We start from the raw sequence: 21,901 nt of genomic DNA on the forward strand, positions 1-21,901 counted from the left end.
AGTAGAAATAATTAAATACTAGTAGGTGTGTTCCAAACTTTTTTTTTTTCCTTGTGTCAATTCACATTATTGCAAACAATTTAATTTCTAAAGGATTTGTTCTGCTTTCTATACACTTTGTGTATGCATCCCCTTGAGTTGTTCCCAACATCTGGAGAAATTTTTAGGTCAATAACACTTTGGGAAATATATTTAATAAGAAAAATAGCGACGTGTTAAATGCATATTGAAGCCACTACATAGACACAAAGAAGAAGACTACAATGAGGACCATGATGATTTAGAGGATGCTGGACAAGTGGACACAACCCTCAACTTCAACTTGTTCTACTGGGTGAAACACTGCAGGGACTGTGGTTTGAATCTCTATCTCTTTTTCTTCTATCTTCATAAGGGTTCGGACCCTAACTTTAACGCCGAGGTAGTATGTGAAATGTGTACCTTGTGTGTTGATTTTGTTGATTTCATTGTCTTTATTTGACTTATTTGCAGCCCTATGGTGGCACAAGCAAGTGCAATCTGTACGCCGGTCCCAAGGCCGGATAAATGCAGAAGGTTGCGTCAGGAAGGGCATCCAGCGTAAAACTGTGCTAAACACAATGAGCGTACATCAAATGAATCCCATACTGGATCAGTCGTGGCCCGGGTTAACAACATCTACCCCCGGCACTGTTAACCTGCAGGGCATCAATGGAAATTCAACTACTGTGGGTCAAAGACAAAGACGAGGAAAGCGGCTTAATCGGGAGGAGTTGAAAAGGAAGGCACACAGCCTACAACTGTGATCGTAGGGACTTTGAATTTTGGGGCTATGACAGGAAAAGGTCAGGAGTTGGTGGTGGACATTACAAAAAGGATGGAAATGGCAGTAATGAACACTTTTTTTCCAGAATAGGCAGGAACATATAGTGACCTACAAGAGCGGAGGTAGAAGCATACAGGTGGATTATATTCTGTGCAGGCGATGTAATCTGAAGGAGGTTACTGACTGCAAAATAGTGGTAGGTAGCTCGACAACACAGGATGGTGGTGTGTTGGATGGCTCTGTTGGTGGATAGGAAAATTAAGAAGACAAAGGTAGAGCAGAGAATCAGGTGGTGGAACCTGAGAAAGGAAGAATGTTGTGTGGCCTTTCGGAAAGAGGTGAGACAGGCTCGAGATGGACAGGAAGAGCTCCCAGAAGAGTGGAATACTACTGCCAAGGTATTCGGAGAGGCAGGCAGGAAAGTACTTCTGGTAGGAAAGGGGAGAAGGAGACTTGGTGGTGGAACCCCAAAATACAGGAAGTCATGTAAGGAAAGAGATTAACGAAGAAGTAGTGGGACACGGAGAGGACTGAGGAGAGGCGTAAAGAATACATTGAGATGCGTCGTAGGGCAGAGGTAGAGGTGGCGAAAGCTAAACAAAAGGCATATGACGACATGTACACCAGGTTGGACAGGAAAGAAGGAGAAAAGCATTTAAACAGGTTGGCCAGACAGAGGGGTGGAAATGGGAAGGGTGTGCAGCAGGAAAGGATGATTAAGGATACCGATGGAAATATGTTGACTGGTGCCACTACTGTGCTGAATAGATGGAAAGAATACTTTAAGAAGTTGATGAATGAAGAAAATAATAGAGAAGAAAGAGTAGAAGAGGCAAGTGTGAAGGACTAGGAAGTGGCAATAATTAGCAAGGGGGAAATTCGAAAGGCACTACAAAGGATGAAAAATGGAAAGGCAGTTGGTCCTAATGACATACCGGTGGGGGTATGGAAGCAATTTGGAGAGGTGGCTGTGGTGTTTTTGACCAACTTATTCAACAGAATACTAGCTGGCGAGAAGATGCCTGAAGAACTGAGGAAAAGTGTGCTAGTTCCCATTTTACAAACAAAGATCTGTGGGAATGATAGAGGAATTAAGATGATGAGCCACACAATGACGTTATGGGGAAGAGTAGTGGAGGGTAGACTCAAGACAGAAGTAAGTATCTGCGCGTAACAGTATGGTTTCATGCCTCGAAAGAGTACCACAGATGCATTATTTGCCTTGAGGATGCTCGTGGAAAAGTACAGAGAAGGTCAAAAGGAGCTACATTGTGTCTTTGTAGACCTAGAGAAAGCCTATGACAGAATACCAAGAGAGGAACTGTGGTACTGCATGTGCAAGTCTGGTGTGGTGGAGAAATATGTTAGAATAATACAGGACACGTATGAGGGTATCAGAACAGCGGTGAGATGTGCCGTTGGTGTGTCAGAAGAATTTAAGGTGGAGGTGGGACTGCATCAGGGTTCCACGCTGAGCCCCTTCCCGTTTGCGGTAGTAATGGATAGGCTGACGGACGAGGTTAGAGTTGATTCCCCTTGGACCATGATGTTCCCAGATGATATTGTGATCTCCAGTGAAAGCAGGGAACAGGCGGAGGAACCGTTAGAAAGATGGAGGTACGCACTGGAAAGGAGAGGAATGAAGATTAGCCCAAGTAAAACAGAGTATATATGCATGAATGAGAGGGGCGGAGGAGCAAGAGTGAAGCTCCAGGGAGAAGAGATAGCGAGAGTGGATGACTTCAAATATTTAGGGTCAACAATCCAGAGCAACGGTGAGTGTGGTAAGGAAGTGAAGAAACGGGTCCAAGCAGGTTGGAACAGCTGGCAGAAGGTGTGTGGTGTGTTATGTGACAGAAGAGTATCCGCCAGGATGAAGGGCAAAGTTTACAAAACAGTGGTGAGGACAGCCATGATGTACGGATTAGAGACGGTGGCACTGAAGAAACAACAGGAAGCAGAACTCAAGGTAGCAGAAATGAAGATGTTGAGGTTCTTGCTCAGAGTGAGCAGGTTGGATAGGATTAGAAATGAGCTCATTAGAGGAACAGCCAAAGTTGGATGTTTTGGAGACAAGATTCGAGAGAGCAGACTTCGATGGTTTGGACATGTTCAGAGGCGAGAGAGTGAGTATATTGGTGGAAGGGTGCTGAGGATGGAGCTGCCAGGCAAAAGAGCGAGAGGAAGACCAAAGAAAAGGTTGATGGATGTTGTGAGGGAGGACATGAGGGCAGTTGGGGTGAGAGAGGAAGATGCAGGAGATAGGCTAAGAAGATGGAAAAAGATGACACGCGGTGGCGACCCCTAACAGGACAATCCGAAAGGAAAATAAGAAAAAGATTTTATAATTTCTTCATCTGAGATATCTCTTATCTTTGTTTCAGTTTTTGAGTCTACAGTAGCTTTGTTTTTGAGACTTCATCGGGGTCCCTAAATGCACCTTGCGTTTTAATGCGGGCGACATGCCTGCCAACACTAAATTGATTGCTAAATAAAGGGTTTATTTTTCGAGATATGAATATTTGTTTATCCTTGTGCCATTTTTGGACTGTTTCTTGTGCTAGTTCAATTTCAGCACGTTTTTTGGGGATTGTTGGACGGGGGAAGGTACACGGGATGTTTTGGCGAGCTCACCGGTCCTTCACCTGGTTTCTATTGTCCCGGCGCCAAAGTCAATCACCAAATATAGCATTTATCCACCTATATAAACCTGGTGCACGTGACGTCACCATTTTCTCGGCACCATATTGCCAGTCAAACAGAGCTGCTCGACATTTTGGGAGACATTGAAACAGAGGAGAATATTTATAATGGCCGAGACCTGCTGTGCAGTTTGTGGTTACAACACAGGAGACAGATACTCAAAGAGATCTGAAAAGCTCAAAAGACCAGAAAAGATCGATGGATTTCAGCAATTAAATGGGATGGATGGTGCCCAATGAAATACACATGACTGTGTAGCGATCACTTCATTTCAGGTAGGAATTATTCTTTATCTCAAATTACCAATAAGTATTTATAATGCCAAGTTGACTCATTTGAGAACAATGCGTATTTAAAAAAAGAAAATAAACTGTCTGTCGCAAAGAGGTTTACGGAGATAAGCGTGTGGCAGCAATACGCTTCCATGTACAGAGGAGATGACTCCCTGTCCTTGATTTATTTTTTTCCAATCATAGTTAATGAATGCGAGTTTGTTTAAAACCAGGGGTCTTTTATTTAAATATTGGTATTTGTATTAAATACCATCTGAAAAGATAAAAAAAGATTGGATTTCGGCAATTAAACGTGATTGATGGTGCTCAACCAAATACACGCCTGTGTAGCTATCATTCCAGGTCCATTTTGTTTGCCGCTTATCCTCACGAGGGTCACGAGGAGTGGTGGAGCCTATCCCAGCTGTCAACGGGCAGGAGGCGGGGTACACCCTGACCCGGTCACCAGCCAATTGCAGGGCACATAGAGACAAACAACCACAGGATCATCAAAGCAATCAGAGAAGAAAATGACAAATGAGAAGGGCCAGCACTTTGATTTAGAGCCAAGCCCAACGCAAAACTTACTCTCTACTAGCCTAAATGCAATGTTAGCTCTGACGGATAGGGTGAAATCTATTGTCAATGTTGGACTCCAGGCCACACCGCGCCAAGATTCTCTTCCTATCCCCCCTCGCCTAAAACCACCGCCCACTGTGATCCGAAAGCCCCTTCTCCACTCAAAAGTCTTATCTGTGAGTATGACTGACATACATAGGGTATTTTCCAGAATAACTCAGATCCTTATAGAGATCAGCTATTTTTCATCCCTGAGCTTTCCAGGGACAGAATGTTCGTCAAAGAGATATAGTATGAAAAAGGATGCAGTTCGAACTTAGTGAGCGTAAAATGTGAATCTATCAAACAGTTGTCTCCAGTTATCTCTGCGACACTAGCCGTTTTTAATGTCAGGTCACTGGGTAATAAAGCAATGTTGATTAATGACATAATTACAACCTATGGACTGGACTTTTTGTTGTTAAATGAAACATGGTTAACAGAAAGTAGCTGTAGTTGCATTTTAAATGCGGTAACACCACCAAAAATAAATTTTATGAAAAGGTGTCAAATAGGGAAAAAAAATGTTGGTATTCCAGTTATTTTTAAGTCATTATTTCAGTGTAAAGAAATTTTACTTGGTGATTTTAGGTTCTTTGAATATATATATATTTAGTTTAGTAGGAAACCAGAATGCAAGTGCAAAAAAAAAAAACTAAACTCCAAATTGACTATGACCTCTACAGACAATGCCTTTGTAATTTTAACCAAGAGTTCGTCAGGGCTAGACAGCAACACTTTTTTGAAATCATTAGTAAGAATCTCGATTTGCTGTGGTTGACAAGCTTACAACTCCCCAAATCAAATAGATCCAGAACGCGTAACAGCTGACAAATGCAATGAGTTTGCCTATTATTTTTGTGAAAGAATACAATCCATCAGGATATCAGCACAAATCAGCAAAATAGTACTATATCTGAAGTGTGCCAGGAAAATCTCTATTTCCATATCAGGATTTGATACGGTTGACCAAAAAAAAAAAAAAAAAAAAACTGTAGCAAAAAGGGTTCAGCAATTGAAACCATCAACGAGCTTTCTTGACTCAATATCATGTGACTTTTTCAAAACTATAGTGAAATCAGTCCTCGATGATTTGCTGAAAATAATGAATGGCTGGCTCACTTCAGTCTGGTGACTTTCCCAAAGCTCTTACAGTAACTGCTGTTAAGCCTCTTCTAAAAACAGAGCACTGGACGATTCCATGTTAGCAAGCTATAGACCCATCTCTAATCGCCCCAAGATTGTTGATAAGGTTATTTTAATCAACTCAGCATTTTCTTGAATTTAAATTGACTTTTTGACAAATTTCAATCAGGTCTCTGAACTGTGTGGATTTTAGTGTAGTTGGATCTCAGTGTGGCTTTTGATACTGTAGATCACAAGATACTGGTTAACAGGTTGGAAACCTGGGTAGGACTAAATGAAACGGTCCTTAAATGGTTCAGGTCCTACCTGGAGGAAAAGAGCCACTTTGTAACTGTTTGAAGTACTCAATCTCAACAAATGGCTATAACATGTAGGGTCCCTCAAGGGTCAGTTCTCTGACCCCTCCTCTTCAGCCTGTATAGCTAGCCTTGGATAAAATTTTCCAGAACTTTAGTTTTGACTATCATAACTATGCAGATGACACACAGTTATATGTAGCAGTGTCTCCAGATAACTATAGTTCAATTGAGGTGTTGTGCCAGAGAAAGAGAAAGAAAAAAAGTTTGCTGTTTGTAAATACCTGGAGTCACTATCTGTAAAAAGCAAAGACCTTGGTGTTCTGATAAATTCCGTCATGACCTTCAACAGTCATATCAAATCAATTACTAAAACTGCCTTTCAGTATCTGAAGAATGTATATAGAGTGAAGGCTTGTATGTGTCAAGCAGACCAGGAGAAGCTCATCCATGCTTTTATCTCAAGTTGACGTGACTATTGTAATGGTCTTCTGACTGGGCTAAACAGCTGCAGCTCGTTCAGAATGCTGCAGCTTGGGTTGTTACCAGAACAAAGTAGTCAGAGCATATAACTCCGACTCTAAAGTCTCTACACTAGCTTCCAGTTAGGTTTAGAACAGATTTTAAAGTTCTGCGACTGGTCTATAAATCACTAAATGGTTTAGGTCCTGAATACATGAAAGAAATCAAAATGGAATACAAACCCAGTAGGGCTCCGACATCGACTGACTCAGCTCTAGTAATGGAGTGCAGAGTTCAAAGCAAACATGGTGAAGCAGCATTTAGCTATTATGCTGCAAAAAAATTAATAAATTGACAACAGAGGTGATGTCAGCCCCAAGTGTGAGTGTTTTCAAATCCAGATTAAAAACTCTTTTTTTTCTCATGCGTTTTAGAGTACTTCCACTTCTCAGTGATATTTCTTGCACTAAAAACTGTTTTAATTTTACTTTTTGAAATGTTTTTATGTATTTGAATGCTTTAATCATGTAAAGCGCATTGTGTTACCTTCTGTATGAAATGCGCTATACGAATAAATCTGCTTTGATTGAGGGTTAAAATACATTTGTTGTTGTAACTGCTTAGTTTCATACTTTATCAAATTACAGTATAATTATGTTTGGCTCTGGCATGTATTTTGAGTTACTATTGTATCAACAAATTAATCATGCCAACTATATTGATGTACTACGTGCTGTACAAATCAATTATTTGTACTGGTGATTATACGTGACCCCCAGGAAGGTTAGTGAACTGCTACGGCACAAGTTAATGGGGACGTCGGCAGCGGCTGCTGCTTTGGACAGTCCTTGACATTTTCACCAAAATACTGTATAGCCAACATCCAAAGTATTTTAGGATATGATTGCCAGCACTTACTGAAATTGCAAACATCCATCGATTTTGAGTTCGTACCACAATAGTTGCCACCAAGCTAACTAAGCTAGCTACCTTTAGACAACATACAATGGCAGCCTGTGCTCAAGCCATCTCATATTCCAGGTCACGATGAGACCAAACGTGTTGTCCGTTTTACTTCAAATTTAATAGAAAACGAATAATAAAAGTGAATTGACTCCACAGTTTCCCTTGTGTCCAAATCCTATAAATGTGTGATTTTCAAAGCTGAAGATGTTTTTGCAGTCAGATTTGTGCTATCATAACCACAAGAAACATTTTCATCTTTGTCAAAACTTCAACTAAACAGTAACGTAACAGAAAACATGTACGTGAAAACTCGCTCCATAAGAATCTGAAAAGCATTCGAGTAGACCTCATTGCCTCTGATCAAAGGAGTGTTACGTTGACGTTCTTTTCGTTGTTGTCGTTCAGTAGTCATTTTCACATTTTGCGTCACATTTCTATTGACACAACTGCAAGTTCTCCGGCAAGGCGTATACATTCAAACAACAATAAACAGAGCTTGACAGTTTGCGGAAACAGTTACCAGTTTTTAATACTAGCAAGTAGGTCCTTAAGAAGCCAAGTGGCGCCTTTGAAATGGTTCCCTGATTGGCCGCCTGTTGTATTCCCACAACACAGACACTGAGTTCACACGGAGTTTATTGAAATTAGAGGACGCTGCAAAACTCCCTGCAAATGTTTGGTTGATGCTGTTGTGTGGCCCATTGTCACGTTGACCTGCAGCCATGACAAAATTGCCGTGCAGGCTGTGAATTTGACGTCTACGCCCTATAGAGCAATTTGTCTTTGGGCTCCAGGACTCTGGAATGTCTTACCTGGAGATTTTAGAGCAGCTACCTCGACTCAAAAGTGATTTATACATTGGTATTTAGTTAAAGTACACGTAGGCGTGTTTGTTCTCACCTGAAACTTTGTCTTGCCTCACACAAGAAGGGCGAGTGTTGCTGGCTCTCCAGGCTTCCTGTAGAAATTGAACTTCCCAGATTTTCCTCTTTTCTGGGGTGCGTTGGTAGCCATGGACATGATTCCTGCTCTTTCTACTATTTAGACTATTTGAGTAGGCCCCATAACTCAGTGGTTAGAGCATTGTTTTGGTAAAGCAGGGGTCATGAGTTCGTTTCTCACTGGGGCCTCCGCTCTCCAAGATGGGTTGCGTCAGGAAGGGTATCTGGCATAAAAAATGTGGCGAACAAAGATGAGTGTTCATCTGAGATGATACGCTGTGGTGACGTCTCACGGGACAAGCCAAAAGAAAGACTATTTGAGCCAAGGGCAGTTGTTGGTCGCTAACATGGTGTCCTATAGTCACGGGACTAACTTTTGACAAATCGTGAACCAAATGGCCCTTATGCCTACTTGACTGTGCTCTCTTTATCTGCAGCTCTGACTGAAGGCTGGTGCTCACAGCACATTTCGAGAATCACAACTTTAACCTTCTTGACCTGCTGCATGTGTCAAGTGCCTTGAGATCATTTCTGTTGTGAACTGGTGCTGCAAAAATTAGTTTGACTTGACACAATCCCTGATAACTCTTAACGTCGCATCGTCAAATGTAGTTCTCTCATGTTACTCTGAAATGCTTCTGTTCAACTACTGACTGGAAGTAGCACACCAACTTTTTGTTACAATCAGGATGGACTGTGTTATTAATCATGAAGAGAAACTTGCACCTGAATCTGTGTGCCATTGTATTCTTTGCTTTTATTGTCTTTGTGTCCTGGTTGGATTTTCAAGTTGATCTCAAAACACCCAACAATGGATGATCACCACGTCTCTAATTGCGTTTACTCTTGTGGTGGTTAGGTGTGCTGTTGTTGTCAAAGCAAATACTTCAGACTAATGAGATTGAAATCTATAATTGCAACACCAAGAGAACATTTCTTTGAAAACCACACCTTCAGAGAAACAGTTCGTCATTGTTCATTGTAATTTCTTAACTAACAAATGAACTGACTGCCTCAAACTACATTCCAGAGCTGTAACAAGCTAATATAAAGAGGAATGGTGCTCATTTGCGGACAGTCATCCTCAGCATTAAGGATCATGAGTTCAAAGGTAGCGTTTGCACACATTACACACTTCTCAAACTCCTTTTTCAAGGTTTTTATTCTAATACAAGGTTAAATTTGATATTGACAGTCTCTTCCTGTCATTTCGCAGATGGCATTTTCCTTTCGCTCCTCGTTCCTTCTCTTCGGATTTTGTGGACTTTTGACTGGAGCCGTAAGTCAAAACCTCAGTCGCTACTATTGCTACGACTATTATATTTATATTATACTCTGGCCGTGTTCATGTGTGTCACCTTTCAAAATTCAGATTTTGACAACATACTTTTCCTCTTGACAGTGGTCGAAACCAACTGATCATGCAAAAGGTTGGTGACTGTCTCAATAAATAAAATGACAAGTTTGTGATTTATTTTTTTTCCAGAATTTGATACTAAATTTAATCAACGCAGCTCACTTTCTCCCTGAAACAACAATTTTACTGCAGAAAACTGCTGTCCTAAAGGCTGGACTCAGGTGGACTGCCGTTGTTTCATTTATCAAGATAGACGCAGGGCGTTGGCAGATGCAGAGGTATACAAAACATTGACATTACAACATTTATGTAGTTGTAAACCTGTTTGTCACTTCATTGTCTAAGTGTTATGGATCAATATGTATGAATTTTGTACATAATCTGTTGAAATTGGAAGCCTTAGCTATTTTAATCTTTTGTCTGTCACATTGACTTTTTTTGTGTTTTTTTTCTATTGTGTTGTTGTTTTCTTCTCTTAGAGCGTCTGCAACATTCTCGGTGGGAATCTAGCCTCGGTCCACAGCGCTTTGGAATATGCTGTCGTTCTCGAACTGGTTCGGGCATCTTCTGATTCGACTGATGACGTTTGGTTGGGATTACACGAGGCGATAGAGGTGAAAGAAATTCTTCAAGCAAGTAACTAACAACCCCCAATAACTAATGACGCTTCAGCTTTAAGAGACATTTGCACGACCATGTCAATGCTGAGATGTTGTGCTGTTGAAACACGGACGAATGGGGATCTCATAGTTTCAATTTGATCGTGTTCGGGCTGCGCATTCCTCGGATGATAGCACTGCTGTTACGCTTAAAGTTTGTAAACTAGAAATAATCACATACAATTTTTCTACTGGCAAATAAAAAGCTTGATTATAAAAATAGTTAAAAAATCTAAACCTTCCATCTAAATCTTGAACATTGCCAAAAGAAGTGCTTTAAAATGCAAGGTTGCTGGCCATTGAGTAGTTTTTTTTAAGTACCCTTTGCAGTGAAGATTGTAAATAAGAAAGGTGACCGATTCTCATAGTTCTAGTCGGCACTCGAACAGTCTTCACGAAGACCAGGCCGAGTGATAATAAATGTCACAAAAGAGCTTGAACAACAATCTCAGCATCAGCTGGTGAGAGAAGATGTTTATTGTTGTCATCATCAAGATGACTAAAATTCAATGAGGATAATGTGTGATGTATTATGTTGATATGAACGTATAAGCATGTGTTTCATTTTCGGTTGCAGTTATCTGAGGTCTCATCTCAAAGTTTTGTTTTCCCCAAATGGGCCTTTGAGTTATTTCTTTCCCAATGGGGAGGTTTCGAGAAGGGGATGTGGTTGATCTTTGGCAGCCTTTGGTGACTCTTTCGATGAAGAGCTGGACAAATAAAGTGGACTCACGCGTTGTTCTGACTTCCAGGAAGGTTCCTTCTTCTGGACTGATGGCTCAGAAGTTGATTTCACAGCCTTCAACAATGACGACGATGATGGAGATTGCATTGAGCTTGAATTCAGCGGTATATATGTCATTACTTTAAAAGGGCAAACAGCTCCTGGCATATTTGATTTTAATATATAACGATGAGTTTGGCAGTTGGGATAATTAACAAGGATGAGATTGACACACATTGTTGAAAAGAGGATTTTCATGGTGATCTTTTCACTGTTTTGTGTTTGCTTCTAGATGGTCTCTGGGACAATGACAGCTGCAGTGACACCAACAGATTTGTTTGTGCCCGAGATGCTGACCAATGCGAGTACTGATCGCCTGGCCGACTGTCATCTCATCCGCAACAATTCCTTCTCAAGTATCGTCTGCTGCTCTAACATCAAACCTTATAATGGTGTGTATTCTCTAGTTTATGACAAAATATCCACTTTTGCAACCCAGATCACTTTATTGTCATTTATTAATTGCTGTTATATATCTACTATGGAATAAAGCTTCTTGGTGTGGATGTCATATTCAGTTGATTCCACTTCAAAGACACGAAGACCGTCATTTTTATTGACTCATTTTCACCAATGGGCAGTGGTACTTACGAAATTAATCCATTCCGGAAGTCGTTTCCTATTGTGAATTTTTTCGTTAGAACCGCATTTTACATGTAAATAGCCTCATCCGTTCCAAATCCCCTGCCAAAAATAAGCATTCAAAGTACAAAATGTAAAGATAATAAAAATTATGCTCATTTACCTTTGGCGTTGGGCGAGGGTGAGGGACAAGCAAAAGGCAACGTGGGGGATGGAGGAGGAGCCAAACTTTTGACAGCTTAGAGAAAACATATGTACTCATGCGCAATACTTAATTCCACAAAATTTTCTTGAGGTCTATGGTGAATAAAAATAAATAAACTTGCAAAAACCAAACAAAAAACTTTACTTCAATTATTTTTTGAAGAATAACTTTTGTCGTAATTCTGTCCTGGGTTTTAACTATTTAATAACAAAATGGGAAACATCACGAAAATTTGAAACACATGAAAATGAGTTGAGTCTTAGCAATTCGATGAATCTTCTGCCTTCATTATAGAAAAAGTTTGGTATTTGCGAGACTGGCCCTCTGTTTAAAAATTCAATTTAAATTCTCTGTTCAAAATATGCAGTAGGGCATTCCCAGATATATTCAATTGTATATTATGTGAATGTAAACTATATGAAGATGGCATGGATACTACAGCAAATACATACTTTCGATGAACAGAAAAATAAAATACTTATACACGGTGGAGCAATTGGTTTGAGCATTGGCCTCACAGTTCTGAGGACCGGGGTTCAAATCCCGACCATGCCTGTGTGGAGTTAGCATTTTCTCTCCGTGCCTGCGTGGATTTTCACCGGTCACTCCGGTTTCCTCTCACACCCCCCAAAATGCTTTGAAGACACCAGTGACGCAAATAACAGGACACACCTTTATTTCACATGTGCAATGGAAAATTCTAGTATCATTGTCTTGTGGGCCTAGTACCACGATTATAATTAATTTGTTATAATAATAAAGATTGTCAGTCTCAATTATGTGTGGGATTTTTTGTCGGAGAAAAGAGCAGACGTGGTGGGCAAAGGAGCATGATTGCCAGAGATGCAATGCAACATCTCCAGAGCTTTAGTTCTGCCATATCAGTGCAAATGTGGGAAAAAATTGTTGGTACCCGACCTTAATGAAGAGGAAAAAATTCCAACATGTGATTGACACACATACACACAATAGGATAGAAAATTATGGCACTCAGCCTCCAAGACACTAATGATGCTTCAAACAAGATTGAAAAGAAATTTCCATTGCACACTTGTTTCAAAGGTGTGCCCTGTAATTAACATTGTGCGTGTTTTCTAAAGCTGTCATGACTGGAATTATTTGGTGGAGGTGGGAATGAAAGTCACAGTCGCCACTCAAGTCATGCAAATCCTGCTCCGCTTGCAACATAAAATGGAGTTGTGGGAAAGTGCTATTTTCCATTACTATTCATGTGTAATTACAAAATGATAATTATAAAATTAAGACAAAAGTATTCACACATTAGTTAAAGGCACAAACACTGAGAATATGACATTGATTGAATTAATTGCACTGAATTGTTTTAAAGTTGTCTCGTGCTCAAGGACACATCTGGCAAGAGCTGAGGACATGAGGAAATTATGGAGTCGTGACTAAATATGGGCATAAGACCTACTTCACCCCGCAGCCCTTTCCAGCCTTGAGGAGGTCTACAATTTTTTCTCTGATGTCTTTGGACAGCTCTTTGGTCTTAGCCATGTTAGTACTTGGAGTCTTACTGATTGTGTAGTGTGGACAGGTAATGATCTCAAAGAGGTGATTCGAATTTAGAATGAGAAGTGGACTATAGGTTGAATTTTTTTGAGAGCCAGGATTTTTGGTGATTGCCAAGTGTTCAAAAACTTATTTGCAGCAGTAACATATAAATAAATGATTAAAAAGTCGTCCACTGTATGTACACAGTATACAGTATGTATTTACACTTTGGTATTTAGTTAAAGTACACGTAGGCGTGTTTGTTCTCACCTGAAACTTTGTCTTACCTCACACAAGAAGGGCGAGTGTTGCTGGCTCTCCAGGCTTCCTGTAGAAATTGAACTTCCCAGATTTTCCTCCTTTCTGGGTAGCGCCGGTAGCCATGGACACGCTTCCTGCTCTTTCGACTATTTACACTATTTGAGCAGAAGGGCAGTTGTTGGTCCCTAACACGGTGTCCTATAGTCACGCGAGTGACATTTGACCAGTCGTGAAGCAAAAAGCCCTCAAGGCAACGTGGCCATGCTGTCTTTATCTGCAGTTCTGACTGCAGGCTGGGACTCGCAGCACACTTTGGGAATCACAACTTTAACCTTCTTGACGTGCTGTATGTGTCAAGTGCCTTGAGATCACTTCTGTTGTGAACTGAAATTAATTTGACTTGAAATAATCCCGGATGAGGCGGCATGGTGGTACAGCTGGAAAGCACTGGCCTCACAGTTCTGAGGTCTTGGGTTCAATCCCGGACCCGCCTGTGTGTAGTTTGCATGTTCTCCCCGTGCCTACGTGGGTTTTCTCTGGACACTCCGGTTTCCTCCCACATCCCAAAAACATGCAACATTAATTGGACACTCTTAATTGCCCCTAAGTGTGATTGTGAGTGTGGCTGTTTTGTCTCTGGCGCCTTGACAGCTGGGATAGGCTCCAGCGCTCCCCGCGACCCTTGTGAGCCTAAGTGGCGGCTAAGAAAAAGGGTGGATGGATGGATGGATGTATGGAAACCCTGATGACACGTTGCAAATCTTCTAGTTCTCACATGCTACTCTAAAATGCTTCCGTTCAACAACTGACCGGAAGTTGGAGGTATTTTTGGGATGATTGCTTGCAAGGGTTGGTAATTTTTGCTTGTAGTGACAAAGGTGAGTGGCACACCAAATTTGCATTCAATTGACAATGGACTGTCTGTCATGAATTATGAAGGGAAAAATTGCACCTGAATTTGCGTGCAATTGTGTTATTTGCTTTTGTTGTCTTTGCTTGTGTCCTGTTTGGATTGTCTGGTTGATTAGCAACACGGCTCAACATTAACTTTTCCAGATACTTTTATGCAAAACATATTTATTTTAAATTATTTTGAAGTTTCTTTATGTATGAATGTATGTTTGCGTGGCTTGCATTACCGTATGAGCCAATACTACACAACATAATTAACTTTAAACATTTTTTTGTAACTATCTGAGTTCACGTTGATGGTCACTAAACGCCACAGGAATGAAAATGCACACCTGGGCTGTGTCACTCACGTCAGTGGATTCGTCTAACTGCAGTGAGAAACACAATCTCCAATGTCCTTCCACACATCAGCCATGGCTTCACAGCGCCATGTCACTGTACTCCTTTACAGCTGCAGAGATTTTATTGAAGATAATATTTCCGCCTTATTTTTATAAGATCGGAACAATGAGTCAACTATGCTTCTTTTACCATCTCTCCATCTTGGAAGGACTTCTTGTTATTAACGATGATGTGACGAACCCGGAACGAGGCTTCGGTTGCGGCTTTCGCCGTTGAACTATATTGTGTGAAAAGTGACTGCTGTGCGATTATACTTTGTTCACTTTTCTCATTCTCAGTTTGCTTCAAATTTTCCAAAAACAGTTCGGAAATGCCCTTTCACATTTCACTATACTGGCAGGTGAGGTAAGTGCTTCGAAAATGACATCGTAAAAAAAAAAGTCCGCCTCCCTCTACGAGTGAAAGTGATAGGTTTCTGTCTTCTTCTTTGCTCCAGCATCCATACTCATGTTTGATAATATTTATTTACTTTAAGAAAAAAGTGAGGGCTTAAAATAGGGGGGAACTCGTTGACTCGCGTAAATAGCGTAAAATGTGAAATTATGATATTTCTGTGAAAATTTCCCCTTGCCCCGGTCAGGCAATCGTGCCGAACATTTACTTACCCGCAGATGCTTATCGTGCAAGTCGGGCAATCGTTAATGTTGAGCCCTGATTCCAAACAGCAAAGGATGATAATGAGTTCAAGTCTCTAATTGCGTTTAATCTTGTGGTGGTTAGGTTTGGTGATGTTGTCAAATCAAACATTGGACAATAATGAGACTGAAATACAAGGTTATAACACCAAGAGAACATTTTATTCGAACACCACCCTCCAACCTTTCAGAGAAACGATTCATCATGTTCAATGTGTTTTTTAATTCACAGATTACATGACTGCCTCGAACTATATTCCAGAGCTGTAACAAGCTAATATAAAGAGGAATGGTGCTCATTTGCGGACAGTCATCCTCAGCATTAAGGATCATGAGTTCAAAGGTAGCGTTTGCACACATTACACACTTCTCAAACTCCTTTTTCAAGGTTTTTATTCTAATACAAGGTTAACTTTGATATTGACTGTCTCTTCCTGTCATTGCGCTGATGGCATTTACCCTTCGCTCCTTGTTCCTTCTCTTCGGATTTTGTGGACTTTTGACTGGAGCCGTAAGTCAAAACCTATTACTATTATATTTATATTATACTCTGGCCTTGTTCATGTGTGTCACTTTTCGAAATTCTGATTTTGACAACATACTTGTGGGATGTCATATTTATTATTATCCTATTGTTTTGAGCCATATTTAGATGATATTTGGATCATGGCCAAATCACCTTCCTGCCCGATCCACCTCCGTGCAGCGGTTATAAACGCTTAGTTCTGCAGCGGAGATGAGCCACCGCGGCGACGAGCCACCTGGCCTTGTCGATGAGGCCGCCGGCTGGCTCAGCCTTGTCGACGAGGCCGGCGGCCACAGAAGCCTTCCCATGCGCACATCGACACATTTCGCACCCCTGACTTATGGTTTTTTTTTTTTTGTAGCTGTATACTCCCTGAGAAGGGTTGCGGCAGGAAGGGCGTAAAAATTGTGCCAAACATATGTGCGTTCATCTGAGATGACACGCTGTGGCGACCCCGAAAGGGACAAGCCGAAAGAAACTATACACACCTACCTGTCATTTGGAACCCACGAAGCTCTCGTCCTTTGCACCCGTGCAATCCATTTTTCACGACGAACCAGGTCTCTTGGGAATTTATGAAGGGTAAATCCATCTTCCCGAGTATTCAAGCAACGTTCAGTAATGTAACGAGGCGGCATTTTGGCTAACACGAAGGAATAGCGAGCTACCTTCCCACAGGTAAAACTAATAGAAACAAACGAGTCCGTTAGAGGGCGCGCCTGCCCCGTATGCCACTTCCTGCTTCTTCTTGAAAACAAATCCCTCGAGAGGATTTTCATGGCGGGAGTTACAAAAAGCTATATATATCAAAATCATGTTTTCTGGTGAAAAAACAGATGGGTCCATACCGGCTGCTGGTTTTTTTTTCCATTAATAACGTACTAAAAATCATGCATTTCATGGCAGTGGCCCTTTAATAGTGCCAATAACGCCCTTCAATAACTGCAACCCTCCCACAACCCCAAATTCTTCAATATGCTTTTTGATACATCATTTTCTCCTTCGTCTTCGTCCACAATCTCCCATTCGTTTCAGCCACTGCGCAGTGTTGTGCTTCTTTGCAGTTTGCCACTTCTTCGGCAGGAGTGATGCATAGGTAGCCCTTGTAGTTGACATTTTTTGGTCATAGTTTAAGTTAAAACAAACTCACGGGCAGCCGTTTCTGATGTTTGGTCCATTAGCAAGAACTATGTGACACTATTCATCGTAAAATGGCAAACTCTCGCGTGCAGGTCAGGAATCACAGGTTGGCAGCGCAAATTATCGTCATACGTTTAAATGCGTAACATAAGACATTGAATATCATATTGAAATGTAACTTGTAACTGTATACCTTTTTTTGTTTTTTTTTACCACCCGATCTACCTGTATATGACTACAATGTGATTTTCTTTTTCTTTTTAATCTATACTTAAATATAATGCACTATTGACTTTGAAAATATTTTTGGAAAATTTTGTGCATTACACGAGAAATTACGGTAATCCACATTTTCAGTATATATTTTTTTATTCCCACATCAAACAAGTGAGTTAACAAACTTGTGTCACCTTTCAACTGTTTTTCCACTCCAAGATTACTTGACGAAATTCTACAATGTATTTACATTTCTTGGTTTTGCTTCAGAAACAGCATTTTTGATGTCACCCCACAAGTTCTCGATTGGATTAAGGTCCGGGGAGGGGATTGGGCTGGCTACTCCATGACATTAACTTTGTTGGTTTGGAACCAAGACTTTGCAGTCTTGTAGTCTTGTTGAAACATCCATTTCAAGAGCATGTCCTCTTCAGCATAAGGCAACATGACCTCTTGAAGCATTTTGACAAGTGGTGCCTGGTATGTGATAAATAGGCCCAACTCCAGAGTAGGAGAAACATGCCCATATCATGATACTTGCACCACCATGCTTCACTGTCTTCACTGTGTACTGTGGCTTGGAACAAAGAGTTTGGAGGTCATCTCACAAATTGTCTGCGACCAAAAAAAGAACAATTTTACTCTCATCAATCCTCAAAATGTTTCTCTCATTGTCATGATCCTGCCGCTCCAGCACGAGCTGTGCTGGAGCGGCGGTGGGTGCCCGCGCGGATGCGCTGATTGGGAGGTGCACACCTGCGCCTCATGCAGCCTGATTATGCTGTTGGAACTGACCCGCTCCCGAGACACGCCCACGTGTCAGTTTCGACTGACTGTCTGCCGACTCTCGTTCACGTTGCCCTGGAAACGGATTTGCCAACGTGCCACGCCCACACTGCTGTTTCAACGAATGCACTGCAAGCTCACGTGGCAGTGGGGACCGGCTCGATGCCGCCTCACGTTGCTGTCCAGGAGTGGGCGACGTCCCCACAGCCGCTTCTCGTCCGTGCCCTGGAGTACCAGTGGCGACCGGTCCGCGGTCGCTCCCCGTTCTTGCTCTGTCGGCGAACGGTCCATGGTCGTCCCCTGTTCCTGCGGCGACGGGCAAGTCCACATGTTCCCATCCAGGAGGTGGCGAGGGTGCCACCACCTTCTCAAGTTCCTGTCCAGGGGGAGGCGGCGATGGTGTCGCCACCTTCTCACGTTGCTGTCCAGGAGGAGGTGGTGATGGTGTTGCCGGCGAAAGAAATAACACTCCAACATATTGTCATGCTCCAAAAAATAGAATTAATGAAAAATATGTTCATGGAAACTTGCCTAACGTACAGCAACTAATAAGCCGGATATTAAACATGGAAAGATAGCACAGATACTGTCTCGAGACCTTATCAAAAAAGATTTCCTGTAATGGCAAAAGGTCTGATCAATGGCACTTTTTCTTGCCCACGTCTCTGCTGCAAACAAAAGGGTTGGCATCACTGCATTCATCATCATCCCACAAGGAGTCTGCGAAAAAAACGCACAAACAGCAGATAAGCCTGACACTTCCTCAAAAAGACAATGCATGTTGCAGTTTTAATTTTAAATACAAGAACATGCTCAACCATTATGTGAAAAAACATTTCATCAGATACACAAACGCTGTGCCTCCTTCAGAAAAATTGTTGCGCATACTCACCGTCTCCCTCAATTTCGACACAGTCTTCGAGGTCATTGACGTTGTCAGGCTGGCCAACCCCAAAGTTTCTAAAATTAACAATTTCGCCATCGGTCCATACGAAGTCGTCTTCCTGTAAGGCAAAGTCACATTTGAACAGCGAGTAACGTCTAAAGACTGCACTCGCAGCGCTGAGCATGTGAGAAAAACGTTTGGTCACAATTGAGGGGATGATGATGTCTGAATAAATTGACATTGTATGTATTCATGTTCCAGGGCATCGGTTTCTCCTCCCAAGAAGTGCTAAAACTGCTCTGATGACGAAATTCAACTCTACAGCTTGTGACAAGATTGAGTCTAGAAGACACGTTCCCTTTTCTCCATGACAAAAAAAAAAAAACGCTTCTAATGAGCACAAGGGACTTGATCGAACGCAAACTTTTGCACTGATCGACGTTTCACCTCAATGGCATCGTGGAATCCAATCCAGGTGTCAACAACATCGCCGGCCCCCTCCCGGATCAGCTCCACAACGAGTGCATGTTCCTTGAGACTGGTGATCGAAACCAGATTCCCGCCGAGAACGTTGCAGACGCTCTGATGGCAAAAAACAAATGGTTACGAATGGTTGCCTTGACCTAGTTGCACTAGGTTTTTGGAATAATAATAATAGAACATGTAAAAGGTCTTTTTTTTAATTGCAATACACAACTGCTGTGTGAAGGTATTACGTACTTCTGCATCTGAGAAGGTCCTGGGATCGTGTTGGTAGATGTAGCAGTACTTGTCCAGCTGAGTCCAGCCTTTTGGGCAGTCATTGACTGCAACATAATTGGTGCAAATGAAACAATTCTGTAGCGATGCTAAATATTCGTCATCACAGCTACCTACTTGTTTTTTCGCAGGACTTCTGTGAAGGCGAAGAGCACCATGTTTAATACAGAGGGTGAAGAGTCGTGAAATGTTATTTGGACTTACCGCTTGGGGCAGTGCGATGATCCCGCAAAGGGCGAGCAACAGGTGAAGACCAGCCATCTGTCCCATGTCAGAATGAATCGTTTAGCAATGTTCTCTACTAACTAATGTGGTTGAAAATCAGCTTTATGCCTGATCATGTGTCAGAATGATAATTAAAAAAATTATATAACTGGGGAAAAAAGTGGGATGTAAAATTGTGTCATCTTACCTTTGTAGTCTCAACGCTGAAAGCTGAGGATGACAACCCCCAAACGTTTTATACGCTGGGTTGACAGTTTTGGAATGTTGTGCCCTCCATATCACATGACACGTAAAACCAGTTCAGTGTGTTTAAGTTAATCCATCCTCAGTCAGACAAAGGACCACATTTGCTCCATCGATTGGGGAAGTGAATACCAATTAAATCATTTTCTATTTGTTAATCTGTTCAGGAAGCCTGTCCCGGCTGGACTTCGGCGAAAACATGCAGACCTTCCCCTGCAGTCCCCAATCACAAGGCACATGTGGTGACAGACAAACTTTTATACTCCCATTCCTTACAGTCACTGAGTAAAAAATGAACCAATGTTACTGCGGGAGCGTCAGGTGAGTGAATGACGGGTGTCAGGTCGTGGGGAATTGCGGGTTTGTGATTGTGGGGTTGTGACCATTTTCGGCTGCCGGCTGACTCGGCTGTTGAGCACTGTCTATGGCTGGGGTCCCAGTGCTCTTGGGGGTGGTAACAGTGGGGGTGCTGGGTGGGGTGTGATTCCTGGGGATGGAATTGATCTGGGTGGGGTGGTCACTGGTTCGTTGCCAATGGACTTTATTTTGGGATGTGTTGGGGTGTTTTGGTTGGGATGGGGACTGCCCTGGGTCCTGGGACGTGGGTGGAGTCTCCCTGGCTTTGCCCCGCCTTATAGGCGGAGGGGACCGCGCTCAGCATCCCTGTACACCAGTCGACTAATTTGCTTGTGTTATGTTCTTTATTCACAGACAAGTTCCATCGACGCCCTATAGGCTTTAATTGCATGTGCTGGGAGGACAAAAAAAACACACACACAAAAAAATCCCCAGGTTATATTCAGATATCAACTCACAGGTTTTTACAGGTGTTTGGACATGATAAACATCCCACTACACCCCTCGACAGCCTTTCTGATTTCCCACACGTTGTCCTGTATTTTTCTGTCCTCTATTATCTTTTTCTCTCATTTAGTCATTGCCTGTCCTCACTGGTGGGCCCCCAGCAATAAGAATGTGATTTGACTGTTGTAACACAGGCTCAGGAAATGAGAGAATTTTTGCAAAAACAGACTTTATCGTGAATAACATCAATACTTAAAATTTCCAGAGGCAAATATTGAGTGGACAGGGGGAAAATGTTACGTACACTTCGTTAAGCTTTCAGATAATTGCAACTGTTTTAAAACACAGGAAAAACATGGCCTGAATGAAAAAGAGTACTCAGCCTTTTTTTTTGTCAAATGTGAACTGAAGTCCAGTACTTGAGTCTATCTGGATGTGAAAGGCCTCGTTATACTGCCAAATGCGGACTTAACGCTGGACTTTTCGCCTGTCAATCACAGGGCACATATAGTACAGACAAAGAATCATTGAGACTCATGTTTGATCAGTCAGCAAGTGCGACCAGAACTCACAAGTGGATGTACAGTACTGTAAATGTGCAAAAGTTCAAAACATAATGACAAACAAATGCAAGGACTTGCTTGAGTTGATGAGTTCACTATTTCCTGTATGTGCAGTTCACACCCAGACCACAAACCAGTAAAACAACCAAAAATTGCAATCATCTTTGACAAACTTGTCTTGAACCAAAGTGAGTCACTGCCGGCAGATGCTTTGACGTTAGTATGTACCATA

General features: G+C 41.8%; 2 protein-coding genes across 5 annotated transcripts; one reads left to right on the forward strand and one right to left on the reverse strand.

The window, feature by feature from the left end:
• The first annotated feature begins 4,344 nt into the window (after nucleotides 1-4,344).
• On the forward strand, nucleotides 4,345-21,309 carry LOC133504552 (galactose-specific lectin nattectin-like). Of its 4 annotated transcripts, XR_009796017.1 has the most exons (11): nucleotides 4,345-4,535; nucleotides 9,426-9,488; nucleotides 9,612-9,639; nucleotides 9,759-9,844; nucleotides 10,046-10,180; nucleotides 10,978-11,074; nucleotides 11,242-11,401; nucleotides 15,754-15,864; nucleotides 19,966-20,080; nucleotides 20,470-20,544; nucleotides 21,014-21,309. XR_009796017.1 is itself a non-coding variant. In XM_061826925.1 (8 exons), the coding sequence occupies exons 2-8, from the start codon at nucleotides 9,267-9,269 to the stop codon at nucleotides 11,319-11,321; spliced, it is 543 nt and encodes a 180-aa protein (XP_061682909.1). In that variant the 5' UTR covers nucleotides 4,396-4,535; nucleotides 9,240-9,266; the 3' UTR covers nucleotides 11,322-11,494. The 4 variants fall into 4 exon arrangements, 2 of the variants coding, with proteins under 2 accessions (XP_061682891.1, XP_061682909.1); XR_009796016.1 differs by lacking the exon at nucleotides 21,014-21,309 and having other exon boundaries at nucleotides 20,470-20,686; XM_061826925.1 differs by lacking the exons at nucleotides 15,754-15,864; nucleotides 19,966-20,080; nucleotides 20,470-20,544; nucleotides 21,014-21,309 and adding an exon at nucleotides 9,240-9,320 and having other exon boundaries at nucleotides 4,396-4,535; nucleotides 11,242-11,494.
• Nucleotides 18,827-20,104, reverse strand: LOC133494520 (galactose-specific lectin nattectin-like). The gene is made up of 5 exons (XM_061808436.1): nucleotides 20,039-20,104; nucleotides 19,796-19,912; nucleotides 19,523-19,657; nucleotides 19,082-19,193; nucleotides 18,827-18,909 (listed from the first exon to the last, which is right to left on the reverse strand). Exons 1-5 carry the CDS (start codon nucleotides 20,102-20,104, stop codon nucleotides 18,827-18,829), a joined length of 513 nt encoding a protein of 170 aa, XP_061664420.1.
• Nucleotides 21,310-21,901: the final 592 nt, after the last annotated feature.

This window comes from Syngnathoides biaculeatus, chromosome 2 (genome assembly GCF_019802595.1).
Source record: "Syngnathoides biaculeatus isolate LvHL_M chromosome 2, ASM1980259v1, whole genome shotgun sequence".
Taxonomy (NCBI): domain Eukaryota; kingdom Metazoa; phylum Chordata; class Actinopteri; order Syngnathiformes; family Syngnathidae; genus Syngnathoides; species Syngnathoides biaculeatus.

Coding starts and splice junctions, on each gene's coding strand:
- LOC133504552 (XM_061826907.1), top strand. CDS start 4,389: ATGTTAGCTCTGACGGATAGGGTGAAATCTATTGTCAATGTTGGACTC. Junction 10,181..10,977: donor GATTACACGAGGCGATAGAG/GTGAAAGAAATT, acceptor TCTGACTTCCAG/GAAGGTTCCTTCTTCTGGAC. Junction 11,075..11,241: donor CATTGAGCTTGAATTCAGCG/GTATATATGTCA, acceptor GTTTGCTTCTAG/ATGGTCTCTGGGACAATGAC.
- LOC133494520 (XM_061808436.1), bottom strand. CDS start 20,104: ATGGGACAGATGGCTGGTCTTCACCTGTTGCTCGCCCTTTGCGGGATC. Junction 19,913..20,038: donor TCATCGCACTGCCCCAAGCG/GTAAGTCCAAAT, acceptor GCATCGCTACAG/AATTGTTTCATTTGCACCAA. Junction 19,658..19,795: donor GGACCTTCTCAGATGCAGAA/GTACGTAATACC, acceptor TTTTGCCATCAG/AGCGTCTGCAACGTTCTCGG.